This window comes from Azolla caroliniana, unplaced genomic scaffold, assembly GCF_043228905.1.
Source record: "Azolla caroliniana isolate FFs.n. ecotype wild unplaced genomic scaffold, voAzoCaro1.0.p SCAF_21, whole genome shotgun sequence".
Taxonomy (NCBI): Eukaryota; Viridiplantae; Streptophyta; class Polypodiopsida; order Salviniales; family Salviniaceae; genus Azolla; species Azolla caroliniana.
Window position 1 is genome coordinate 1,796,937 of NW_028230456.1, and position 13,985 is coordinate 1,810,921.

General features: G+C 36.8%; 1 protein-coding gene across 2 annotated transcripts; it reads left to right on the forward strand.

The window, feature by feature from the left end:
* Nucleotides 1-9,479: 9,479 nt before the first annotated feature.
* Nucleotides 9,480-12,988, forward strand: LOC147850263 (uncharacterized). 2 transcript variants are annotated; one of them, XM_087336139.1, is made up of 8 exons: nucleotides 9,480-9,587; nucleotides 10,661-10,795; nucleotides 10,955-11,041; nucleotides 11,140-11,413; nucleotides 11,500-11,640; nucleotides 11,749-11,846; nucleotides 12,380-12,497; nucleotides 12,601-12,988. In XM_087336139.1, the coding sequence occupies exons 1-8, from the start codon at nucleotides 9,555-9,557 to the stop codon at nucleotides 12,750-12,752; spliced, it is 1,038 nt and encodes a 345-aa protein (XP_087192265.1). In that variant the 5' UTR covers nucleotides 9,480-9,554; the 3' UTR covers nucleotides 12,753-12,988. The 2 variants fall into 2 exon arrangements, with proteins under 2 accessions (XP_087192265.1, XP_087192266.1); XM_087336140.1 differs by having other exon boundaries at nucleotides 11,749-11,828.
* The last annotated feature ends 997 nt before the right edge of the window (nucleotides 12,989-13,985 follow it).

Sequence of the window (13,985 nt, forward strand, 5' to 3'; positions counted from 1 at the left end):
TTCCTAATGTTTAAACTTTAGTGTCGAAGCTTTTCTCTGGTCTATGGTGAGGGGGTGAGTTGAGGTTTCCAGGAGGAGACCCAAACCTTATAGATTCTCACACACCATGTTTTCTTAGGAACGTTGTTCATTAGCATGTCCTTCGGAAATTCATTCCCCCCCCCCCCTGAGAAAACCTATTCTGTGTTGAACACGGACACGAATTCTCCAACCCTCCGTGAAAAAAACCCGTGTTTTCTTCGGACACTGCGGTAGGGAGCTGGCTTCAATGGTGCCATTCTCTTACCACCTTATCGCGTCTAATGATTGACTTATTTGCCGACATGCTTCACAAAACCTTTGTTGCCACTACCATTAGTCGCTTTAGATTGACTTGGACTTCATTTCCAACTAGCAGTGCTTCTTGACAATCAAACTAATACTCATTTACAACCAATTGTAACAAGTAGGCAAAAAGACTTTGTAGATAGAATGAGCGAGGCATGAATGGGGCCCAATCTTATCTAGGCAATGGAAGTGGAATTCCATGAACACTTATTGAGCATGGGTGAGAGTCAAGGATCATATTCACATTGATTTCCTTCTTTTCCTTTAATCTCAGTATGTGGTGGTAGTTATTGATGTGTTTTTAGGGATGGTGGATTCAGTGTAGGGTTTTAACAAGAATAAATGGATGTATGTCATTGATGTGGTAGTGTGGATGTAGAATTAGGCAAAAACCCACACAATTGGTATTGTCCATGATTGTGAAGCGACAGAAACACCTATAGTCAAGTTCCAATAAAGTTTGTGTAGCCTATGCATTTTTATGAATGGAGTAACATTTTGTCAACTATTGCAAAGTTATGTTCTTGAATCATCCTACATATTGTATTAATATTGAGCTTTCTAAAGTGTGAGGACAACTTCTTTGTGGGCATTGTGAAGGTTCATGGGAAGATCCTTTGCATCACGATTTCATGGGAATCGTGGGATCTAAATGTTTGATACGTGGATGAAAGCATGCCTTGATATTTAGATCCCCGTAAAATTTCCAAAGAAGGAGGTCTTCTGTGTCAATTTAGATTGTCAATAGTTGCTACAAAGCTTCATTCATTTCTTCATTTTCTTCATGAGGAGAGTTTGATATTCACATCAAGGAGCTTGAGAGGGTGTTCTCGTAAGATCATTTGGGGTCCCACAACAACTATTACATCATCAAATATATGGTGAAGTTTGAATGTTGTATCGTAAGCGTCAAATAGAGTTTGGTATTGTCATAGCTTTGTAATAGGGGAAATGTGGAGAGAAATAGAAAGACCAAACAACATGAAGTTAAATTGATTGGTTATAGTGATTAAATAGATTGAATAAAGTAACACAACTAATAATATCAAAATTAAGCGATAGTCTAGACAAAAATTGTGTAAGGAACCCTTAATTATCATGCAATTAGCTCAAGTATAACAATAACAATTTCACTAATCAAGGTGGTTTTATCCTTGAATACATTGTACCTTGATCTACAACCTCTTCAAATTTTATCACAAGGATTGCTCCATTCCTCCTTTTGAAAATATTTGCTTGCTTCCTTGCTACCAATTTTTGAAAGAGGTACGGTTAATGCCAAGTTTAATATGGTCTCACATACGTACATTTGAAGGGTGATTCCTCATCGATTCATTTACGTCAAGGCTCGTGTGGGGTAATGTCGTATTGTTGGAAAAACATGTGTGAGAGAGTGTCAAGCACTCTTGAGCAAACTACTCTCACACTAACTATGATACCTTGCTTGATTAATTACACTTATTTGCTTAAAGACTTCACCTATGTTCTTAAATTGATAAATTAGTGAACACGCAATCCTAAGGCAGAGACTTAGGGTAATGGTCAAATATTAATTAAGGTGGGAGGGATAAAGAAAAAGACTAAGGCTATACCTACGAAGAGATGAAGAAACTTGGATTAGAAAGATCCACAACAACGTCTTGTGAAAGATCCGGAATTCCACACATTCCATATTAGAGATTTGTATTAATGTAAGCAAAGGATAAGGATAAACGATAGATCTAGATAGAGAGAAAGAAGGGTGTTGATCCCCCCGACCACCCCTCGAATGAAGGGATCGAGACGGACTCGAGCCTCGATCGGCGTCCCATACCACCGTCGTGGCGTCAAGTCGTACCTGGTGTTGGCGCGCTCGCTACAAGAGTTGAACCACCAAGAAACAGAGTCTCGACGTAGTCAAAAAGATGATGAAATGAGGGTAGCTAGGCCTCTTATTTATAGCGATACCCAAGGCCCCCATGCAAGTTAACACTTGGCCAACATTCCATTATGAGTTTACTAGCAAATGTTGGCTTGGTTTGCTTAGATTTTCTAAGAATTTTTCTTCAATCCTACACTTGGATCCATTACCACGTCTTATAAGAGTGGTAGGTTCATTTTCTCATCCATTTCAACTTGGATTGTCCTGATCATGATCATCTATATTAGCATTTGCCTATTTGTGGTGCCATGACCCTATTTCATCAAATACCACATCTCCTCTTGTGTGTACCTTCTTTGTAATCAATTTGTGGCATTTGTAGCCCTTCTTCTCTTCAAATCTCTCAAACTATACACTTTTCTCTACCTTTGGCACCATATTGCTTCTAACATCTTCTAGATATATTTGTGTGTACCTTCTTTGTAATCAATTTGTGGCATTTCTAGCCCTTCTTCTCCTCAAATCTCTCAAACAATACACTTTTCTCTACCTTTGGCACCATATTGCTTCTAACATCTTCTAGATATATTTGTGTGTGCCTTCTTTGTAATCAATTTGTGGCATTTGTAGCCCTTCTTCTCTTCAAATCTCTCAAACAATACACTTTTCTCTACCTTTGGCTCCATATCGCTTCTAACATCTTCTAGAACATAAACTTTCAAATGCAAAAGGTTTCGCTTCTTTTGGAAATATTCGTTGACTTTCACTTAGTTGCCATTGTGCACCTATTCATAACATGCACCATTTTCATTTGCCTCTTTTGCATAGTAGTTATTGGACATGAGCATTATCTTTTCTTGCAAAATGACCTGAATTATGTTACTAATGGTGGAATTTTTTGTTCCTTTACTTATTTATGTTGTCATGTATAATTGCATATGTATTTTTGTTGGATTCCTCGATCATTCACAAAGTTTACAAGCTCACACGATAAATACTCTCCACCTCAATCAAAATTGAAATAATTCTCTTCCAATCACTTCAATGTGTTGAGTGCTCAAATATTCCACTCATGTGCTTCATGAACTATATCCTCGTTCATTTAAAACAATCATCCACAAACGTTATAAAGTACTTCAGTCCATTGATCAAGGAGTTGCTAAATGTTTGCACATGCCATAGTAGACTAACTCAAGTATATTTTTTCTCACATTTCCTTCATAAAAAACAAATACATGTCTTATTTTCCAAGTCGACATGCTAAACCTCATTGTATCCATTTTTTCTAGCTTTTGCACGAGTCGCCGTTAGATATATCACATATTTGGCAACTAGATTCTCAAAATTCCTCTCAAGGTACTCACAATAACCCTTTCCCATTAGGAAATTTGTCATTCAATATTTCCATACCCTAAAGTGGATTGCACGGAGCTTCTCAATGATTATTTGATCATTGTGTGCATGAGTCTTGTAGACAACTTTCTTCTTCACCTCTTATTCTTTTATTCGATTGTCTTTTTCACTCGTCTTGCTTGTTCAGTTGCTGTCTTGTCTTGCTCGTTCCCTTTGTTGGCTTGTCTTACTCGTTTTTCTTGTTAGAATAGTTTGCCAGTGAATCTCCTTGATTGTCTCTATGATATACCACCTTCAAGAATTGGATCACTTTCTTTGGCTGGAGAAGCCCATGTTCTGATAATGAAAGTTAATTGAACTTTCTCTTGAACTCTACGTATGCCACCAATACTATTTCAATGGGTGGATTCCACCTAGTCAATTGTGTCAATTTTTTACTGTGTTTGTGTCATCCATGTAAAAATCTTCCAACATTTTTTCCCTCAAAATCCATCCACCTTGTACGCCCTACTTAAACCTACCGACTCCATTTCACATGTATGAATATACTACATTGTTGAAGCAAGAGATCATCCCCACATTACATACACCTTGTTATTGCATCTATTGTGTGTAAGATTCTAGATGATACGATTTAAAATTTCATCTTATGTTTTTTTAAAAAGGAACTCTAAACTTGAATGATTAGAATGATGTCCAATTTGTACACCAAGAAGATGTTTCATATGCTATCGTGTTTCATGTTAACTCTTAAGTCACGACTCCCAAGTATCACAATTTCCGTCATGGTATTTACCCCTCCTCCGTTATTAACAAGCACAACAAAGGTCTAATACTCCACATAAAAAGTTTCATGAACGAGACCACGTTGTGCTTACATTCCCTCTCCCCCCATTTAACAAGTTTCATGAATGAGACCTCGCTATGCTTACATTCCCTTCTTAGGAAGGAGATGCGCATCAAGATAACTTTCGTGCTCGGGTCCTATGGGTCACTATTGGCCTCTCTATGGACGCTAGAAATATCTATCTATGAATTGTTTGATACTATTTTTCCGAGTTGTAGACATGTGCCATGACATCGAGAAAGTCCAATCCTCAATATTTCGCTAGGAATCTTAATTTCTCTTCAAGCATTTAATAACCTTGGGTCGAGCATTTCACCAATGGCCTTGACCCAATAATTGTAGATTGGTCATTCATTGTACATGGTTTGCTAGGGCTTTGATTGTCTCATTTAGCAATTCCACGAGTGTAGGAAATCTTTACGATTACAATGACCTACTTGGACATTAAATGGCACACACCTCACTTGGATGTGTGTCCCCACTTTCACTATCACATTCAAAATCAAGATAACTACTCAAAAAATAGAAATTCTTGGAATAAGGACATGAATTTTTTTTTGTGATTCGCTCTAATTTGGAGTATCACCCTCACACTTGGCATGTAACACAATTCATTCAAGATATGATGACATATTAAGAGGGAGTGATAACTTAAGTGCCATACTTAAGACACCGCCTAGAAGGTTGAGCTAATACTTGTAAGCGTTATTCACATATAGAAACTTTGTGCTTCAATGTATGAATACCCCTTTTTATGAAGGAGATGCATCAAGACCACATGTATACTCTGGTCCCATAGGTCAAAATTGGCCTCTTTATGGACGATGGGAAAAAATCTAAAGTCTAAACCATTGACACAATCTTAGTTGCAAGTTGCAACCTCTATTGCGTTTCAATCCCCAAGCACCATAAAATTAGTTCACAGTTAGAATTTGTTATTGTCGAGCCATGTATTCAAATTAAGGTGAATAATAACTCATGTGTTTTGGAAATGAGTGTGTTATTTATTCAATGAATGTACATTTTCACGAGGTTAGTGTACCATTGAATAATACTCAAGCTGGGCAATGATCCCATGCATGTGTCAATACTTGGACATGATGAAAAGGTTAAGCTAATGAGATCTAACACTAATCGAAATGATCCTAAATCAACCATATCACGGAGCTTATAAATATTTTAAAGGAATCAAATTCACATCCTTGTATCAATGGTTATGTTTCCCCAAGAAAGAAATAAGAAAATAACTTCCTATTAGTTATTCGAACTCATGCCTTTTGTTTTGTCTTGAAAAAGACAATATGCTGACTTTCTTAGTTCTCAACGACTTGGAAGAACTTTGAACACTGTCAAAGTTGATTGTACTAGCTTGAAATACAATAACTTCATGCTACTTGTATTTTGAAACGTGCCTTTAATTATATCTCAATTTTGCACAACGAGTCCATCTCTCCTTACCTTTTTTGTGGTAGGTAAACCTTGAGTTTTAATTACTAAGTATCGCTTTAGGAAGAACGGGTAAGACTTATATAGAATATTCACAATAAAAATTGGAGATGTACATATAGACATACATTAGTAGAGGATTGTGTATCAATTTGCATCCATGTGCACACCCTATTATATAAACGTACTATACAATCATGATACTATTCTACCCCTTGTAAAAAAGGCAACTTATGTCACGTAAGAAAATGTTGTACGACATATAAATACATCGTCCATAGAGCTTGGGGAATACCGATGATTTTACTTTTGATAAGAAATAGGTGCAATTTATCCACCCATGCAAATTCTCAGTAGAGCTTATGTCGTGATCAAGATGAATGTTAGATGAATTAATTGTGAAAGTTACTATGTAAAACTTCTAGGATGATAATGAACAATATATTATGCAATGAAAATATTGATAATAATAGTGGAGATTAAGGTCGTTTTTAGGTAGTTTGGGAATATATCAAACAAAATTGGAGGCATAGTGATCCTTCTTATGAAAAGAATAACATTAGATGATTCTTGATGAGTAGAATTCAAATATGTTCTTAAATTTTTGGATATCGTATGTTGAAGTTATTGAATGTGTTAGTTCGATTCTTTTTGAAATTTCAAATGGAGCTTTTCAAAAAGAATTGAAATTGAAGACCGTTACTCCATCTAACGGAGTGAATGCAAATGGTCCATTTAATGCAGAACTTACAATAATCAATGTGATGGTTCTCAAGTGGGTTGATCATAATGCATACCACCTTGGAGCCCTACCTTCGAGGGTGCCACAAAATATACAAACTATTACATATTTGTTTCTAGATTCCATCATCTCTTAAAAATATGTCCTTACATACTAAGACCTCTTCTAGTGTCTAAGCCAAGGATTACACCAAAGCCCAATGCTAAATTGTCTACTCATCATATGGATGGTTGACGCTTTACATCTTTAACACTCGGATACCTTCGTGGAAATGTACATTTCAGTTACATAATTCTAACTTGCGGTTTAATGATGATCATGCCATGATTTTTAAATTTGTTGCCTTGCTAGGATTCACCTTGAACCCACATGTTTCTCTCTCTAATAATATCTTCACACCCATTTTTAAACCACACATCTTGTTTTTAAAGAAATCTAACTCGCATATCAAGAGTATCAAGATAGAGGGAGATTGAGAATTACCATTTCACGAAGATATCTCTCTAAGCGCAAACAAAAATCTAACTTGCATATCAAGAGTATCAAGATCAAGAGAGATTGAGAATTACCATTTCACGAATAGATCTCTTAAAGCCCAAACAAAAATCTAACTTGCATATCAACTGTATCAAGATAGAGAGAGATAAAGAATAACGGATTCACAAAGAGATTACGTAATGTTTAGAGTCTGCGAATCACGGTCTATCGATGGAGTTGAAGCCTAGATAGAACATCTGATAATCACGGCAATATTATTATTACTAAAGTATGTAAATTATAATATAAAGTATTTGCTTGAGGGTAGAACTCATATATTTCAAAACGTGTAAGGGTATACATGATATTACTTAAAAATGAAAGTGAATTGTTTATATATTCCATTTAAATACATGAAGGATATATAGTGGAACTTTCTTCTATCTTAATGGAGAAATCGTTATGTGTCATAATAAAATATTGTCTCCAAAAGAGTTGAATTAAATTCAACACTTTTTCCAGGCTTTATTAGCAAGAAAACTATGTTCACAGCATGGGAAAATGCTCATGAAACTTGAAAGACTTGCATATAAGAAAGAGGTCTCTAGGTGGGACCTGAGTGTGAGTAGGAGTGAAGAGAAATACAAAGTAATGGAGTGTAACTTAGACGTTAAGGGAAAACCCAACAATTGTTGATGAATAGATTATAGAAGTATTCAATCATAGGAAGAGAACCATGTACACAAACACGATTACAAACTTGATGCAATTGGGGTGGTGGTGGTGGTTAAAGAGAGATTGCCATTTTCCTTGTCTTCTCTTCTTCTTCTTTTTTCTCTCTTTTTCGAGTACAATGGTTGGTAAATAGGATTACATTTTGATTCTTCTTCTTCTTCTCGAGTACAATGGTTGGTAAATAGGATCACATTTTGAATTTTCTTCTCCCTAAGGAGAGAGAAGCATCATCCCCAACCCACGAGTGCCGGATCAGGTTTCTCTCTTCTTCATGATCTCTTCCATTTTGTTTCATTTGTCTAGTCCTTTGGGTGTCATGGATGTGACCGCTGACAATGTTAGGCAATGGATGCCGATTCCGATACACGTTGCCCCAGAACCGGCCATTTGACTTCAGGCCTCCGGTACGACAATCAGACAATACATTATAAAAAACATTACAACACAGTTTCTACATCTACAAGGCCACACTACAAGGCCACACACACACACACATTCTCTCTCTCTCTCTCTCCAACACACACACACATTCATTCTCTCTCTCTCTCTCACACACACACACATCCATTCATTCTCTCTCTCTCTCTCACACACACACACATCCATTCATTCTCTCTCTCTCTCTCACACACACATTCATTCTCTCTCTCTCTCTCACACACACACACTCATTCTCTCTCTCTCTCTCCAACACTCACACATTCATTCTCTCTCTCTCACACACACACATTCATTCTCTCTCTCTCTCTCTCTCCAACACTCACACATTCATTCTCTCTCTCTCTCTCTCTCCAACACTCACACATTCATTCTCTCTCTCTCACACACACACATTCATTCTCTCTCTCTCTCTCTCACACACACACACATTCATTCTCTCTCTACACACACACACACACACACACACACACAAAGCTTGTGCCTTCTTGACTCAAAGAAAACCCCAAGGCATTTATCCCCTGTTTTTGGTTATGGCAAGAGGAAATAAAGAATAAGAAAACGTTTGGGTTTCTGATTGTTAGTAGATGAATCATCGCCTTTCTTGTTCATCAGAACTCTTCTTCCATTTGCCTCCATTTTTATGAAGAAGAAGAAGAAGAAGAGTTGGATTCTTCTCTAACATTGAGGTACGTTTACTCAAATGTTTTTTGAGCTACATTGAAGTTCTCCTTACTACCCATATAATGAATTCATGCCTCACTTCCAACATAGTCTCTGTAGATATCAAGACGGATTCAATGTGTTACCTTTCTCTTATATATATATATATTTTTTTTTATGTAGGTTCTCCAGTGTTCTATGAGGAATTCCGTTGTTTCTGAGCTATATTTTATTGAGCACTTTAAGAGGACCCAAAGGAAATTTTTAAACCAAATTTGGCATCATCACAGTTTCTACAATTTCCAAGCTGTATATTGTCATGGTGAGTTATGTGACATTGAGATGAATGGAAGAAGCTATAACGTGGATGGGTTGTGTGTGTGTGTGTATATATATATATATATATATATACGTACATATTTGTGTGTCTGTTTGTATATGTATATGTATATGTATATGTATATGTATATGTGTATATGTATGTGTGAATTATATTTATACGCATATGCACATGTGTATGTATTAAACGTAGACAGAGATCCACTTGTTGGTTTATCTAGGATGAAAAATTTCCATTTAAAATCATTTCTTTTTGCAGGAGGATTGTAAGAGCAGATTTTAATGATTATTAAAGGTCCTACTCTTACAGAGAGTAATCATTGAGGATGAAGACTCTCGATTGGCCTCCAAATTTTGTGGTGAGGATGATGAACTTGGCAAACTAGTGAAACAATCTGTCGCGAAATAGGACTCCGTATTATGTGCTTGTTTTTGTTTCTTAGTTTCCTCCAGTGCTGTATACAAACACAGAAGCCTTTTAGACATTCTCCCTACTATAATTCCTTGGAATATGCACGTGGACAAACATGAGAACTGGTGTCTTTTTAGTTTTCCACATCAGAAACATTGGCTCTCCAATTGCCTACATTGTAAAAATGTGGGCTCACTGTACCTAGCTAGGTATGTACAGCCTCACCTGGAGAAAGCTCATATTGTTGATCAAGTTAGGGGGTAACATGGACTATGGGATTGGTAACTTTGCTCGGAAACAAGGGGGAATGCAGCCTTCTCGATTTCCCACAAGGAAAACCTACAGGATGGTGGATTGTTTACTTTGCTTTGTGGGAAAGTGGCCCCCTGACACCTAGTCAAGCATTGTTCTTTTTTGACTGTTGAAACTTATAGTGTTCAGCAAATTCGGGAACTTCTAGGAGAGAAGCACGAGGGAATGTGCGCTTGTTGGATTTTCCACATGGGAAGTGTGGCCCCTCACCCCACGCCACACCTTGCTTGGTGTGTTTCATGTCCCATGTCGAAGCTCATAACGTTGAATACCATAACTACAATGAAACATGAGGGAACATCAGCTCTTTCTCACATAGGAAAACCATCAAAAGACATCTTGTGACATATATAGCACCAATGGATGTATATAGAAAATAGATGGATAGAATAGATTTTATCATCGTCCTCAGGGGTCAAATAAATGAATTTTTTTCATGTAGTGTGTGTGGAATTGGTAAGTAAGAGAATCTTGATCTAATGAATATTTCATTTGAGAGTGCACATATGTTGATGGACAGAGGAAGGTGTGTAGGTATGTCAGGGTTAAGAATGTGTGGAAGGTGAACGCAAGTGTGATCTAATGGTTGAGCATTGCAATAATGTGATACTCGGACTGGTGAACTTGTTTGAGCCAAAACATGCATGCATGTGTGGATGAGTGTAAAATTGTCTTAAAAGTGAACTTTTTTTGTGTTCTTATGGATAGGCAAGATGTCCTGTGAAACTTTTTGAAGCCGTTGGAGGAAGTAATGCTTCTTGGATTTCAAGTGGCACATCTGGAGAATTCTACATGAGACCTTTGGGAAATGCTGCCTTATATTTTCAACTCCGAGACTTGTTGGTAATAGGTTTTTCCTTATTATGTTTCCTATTTGAGAAAGACTCTGAATTATGCCTTATTTCCCCAGATGCCCGGGGGTTTCTCATGGTTTAACCTTTCTATTTATCATATTATTTACTCATTTGGAATGCACAAACTATTTTGTTTTCACATTGGCAGGATAATCAAATACTATTTGAGCATACAATGCATAAGCCCGAGTCTTTCATGGTATCAGCAAAGCGATTCTTCGTAATCCGCTTGGAGGCATGTGTCTCTCTTTATGTAGTATAATATCTTTACTGAAGTTGTATATTTAGTATCGATCCTAAAGATGATCAATAATTCTATTGGTTGATTTACAGAATGGGAGTTTCCGAGGATTTGGCTTTGCTGATGGTAATGCAGCATTCGAAATGAAGAAACAAATACAAGAAGCAATCAAGCCCTATGACATTCAAGACTATGTTGATGGAGAGAGATCCATAATAAGGGAAACTCAAGTCAATAACGAGTTAATACAAGTCTCAATACCAGATCAAAATACTCATGCAAACACATCCTCTACTGCTGTGACATCATATGGAACTCTACCAAAAAGCTCCTCGAGTAGGCAGAGTTCGACCGAGTTTATGCAAGGTAAACAAAGAAAAATCATTTTAAAAATATATAGAAAATTATGTTTTGCATTGTCAATGAAAGTTTTTCTCGTTTTTGGGCTCCAGAACAACCATCATCATCACCAACAACATTCAAGAGAAAAACAAAACAGAACTCACCCCATTTCAAGTGGAGACTTGTCTTCAGGGGACATTTACCCAGATTCTCGCCTCGGAAGGGTCTAACTTCTCTTTCACAGATGCTGGGTAAGTACTTATATTGGTATCAGTGTTCAGGTTTATTGTTTAGGTGGATTTCACCAATTGTAGGCAAACTTTTTATTGTTTTCGTAATATATTGGAATATCAAAACAGGGTGGAAGGAAGAAGATATGGAGATTGGATATCCAACTGATGTCAAACATGTCGCACACATTGGCTGGGATGGACCATCTGTAGGTGGACCAAGCTGGGTCTGTGATTAATGTCTATATCTCTCTATGTATCATTCTTTGTACAAGTAGGAAAGAATTGATTCTTTAGAAAGCACTGCCTATATAGATACATATATATATATCACAAGCAGTGTATTTTTTCCATGTGTGGAAAAAAGTCTACATTCTTCCCCATTTGGGAAGTTAAAAGACCCCAGTTTCCATCTAATAAAATGTTCACAACATTACGCACCTCCATTGGCAAGGTGGAGCAAGCCTATACTATCTGTGTGCGGTGGGGGCAAGGGGTCCATTTTCCTGTATGTTTAGAAATGAATTGTTTCTCCCAGTTTTCCACGCAACTGACCGCACCAAGTTAGGTCTGCTCTGCCGTGCCTCTCTAATAAGCTCAAAAATGTTTTGTGTCCTTATCAGACACGATGCCTGGAGTGTTATATTGTGACGAAGTGTGTAAGAAAAGCCTGTTATGGCTGTAATAATAGTAGTGATTTGTGGAGAACTGCTCACCGACTTGTATTGGTTTTTTATTACTTTATTTGTATAAAAAGCAGATCAATGAGCTCAAGCCAGCTCCTAATTTCTCGTTAGGGCCTCTTCAAGAGTTTGGACAACCTCAAGGCCCTGAATGGATACATGATGCCCTCTCAGCATCCCAATGGACTACACCAGGTACATCATTTCTTCATGTAATCTTTGAACCCTTTTTTTACACGTCAAATAATTCAAATAAGTGGTCACTTCACCCTGAATATATGTATATGTATGTATTCAGAATTGCGAGAAAAAAGTTGCCATCCAATCCCACCTATGCCGCCTGGAGAATTTTTGGATTCAGATCTTCTTAACTTGCAAGGGCAGAAGAGAAAGTGGAAGATTTTTAGATTAAAGAACAAGCTCAAGCCTGATACAAATGCACAATGTTAGTGCAAAATCCTCTTGAGAAAAATATATTAGAGCAATATGCCAATAAGTAGTATTTCAATGTAAAATCCTCCTTGAACATATCACAATATCATTCTTCAACCCTGCAATATATAGCTCAAGGTATCCACTCTTTTGTGCTCTTGTAAAGGAGGTGTTTTGAGCATAGTCAGCGAAATAATTTACAACATTACCACATTCTTTGGGATGCTTGAAACAAGATTCATGTGTTAATTATACACATTGTCAGAAATACTCTTTGGGCATATTAATCTTCCTTCCTTGCCTTCTTTTCTCTGTTTTTGGGTTCGTTGAGAACCCTCTTGCAAATAAGTAACATTTATGTACTTCCAATGGTTATTTAATTACTCCAGTACAAAACTTTTGAACCCAACAATGGGCCTTGTACGGAATGTCATGCCATCAATATACTTTTGCTGCATTAATAGAGGTGGGGGGATGGCTTTTGTCATTTGATTATTTGTGTGCATCAAATGAAATGCAGCTAAAAGTTCCTTGCCAAAGAAGTGAGATTTAATCTCCTGATTATGTGAAAAGGAGGATGTTAGAAATTTAGCTTCAATTCAAAGGAGCTATGGTGAAACATTTTAAGTAGTGAGCTCTTTGTTTTCAGGTATTTTTTGTTCTATGGTTTTGTTTTAGGGTGATACCTTGCCCTCAAAGAAATGGATTGGTTGATTATGAAACTCTTTCTTCATAATTATATATGTAGAGTAAGAAATAAAGAGTGCAAATCTTGGATCTAGGAATGATCCTAGCCTTTTGTGTTATGAACTAAAAGAGAAGTCATGAACTCTAGTGTCAAGTACCTACCACCAATATATCAGTGGCATTGACATTGACAGTGACATGCAATAGGAGAATGGCAATTGATCACTATATTATTAAGTAGTTATTTAGTTAATTGCTATGTCATTAATTGAGTGAAGTCAGATAGTTTGTGTTGTTTATCTTGAGTGTTAAATGTAGTTGTACTAAGCTTAGAAGCAATTGGTAATCACTTCGACTCACATAGCTAGCAATAGTAAAGATGAGTGTTTAGTCCCAAATCACGACATTGGTGAGAATTTATAACTTTTGCCAAGAACAAGGTTGACTTGACAGACCTAGGCGCCAAAACCTTTATCCTTTGAATCATATCAAGTAGTTGTTCAAGATTGGCTTTGTTATTGGAGTTACTTACAGGATGAGAAATGGGTTTTTTTATGGCTTTCT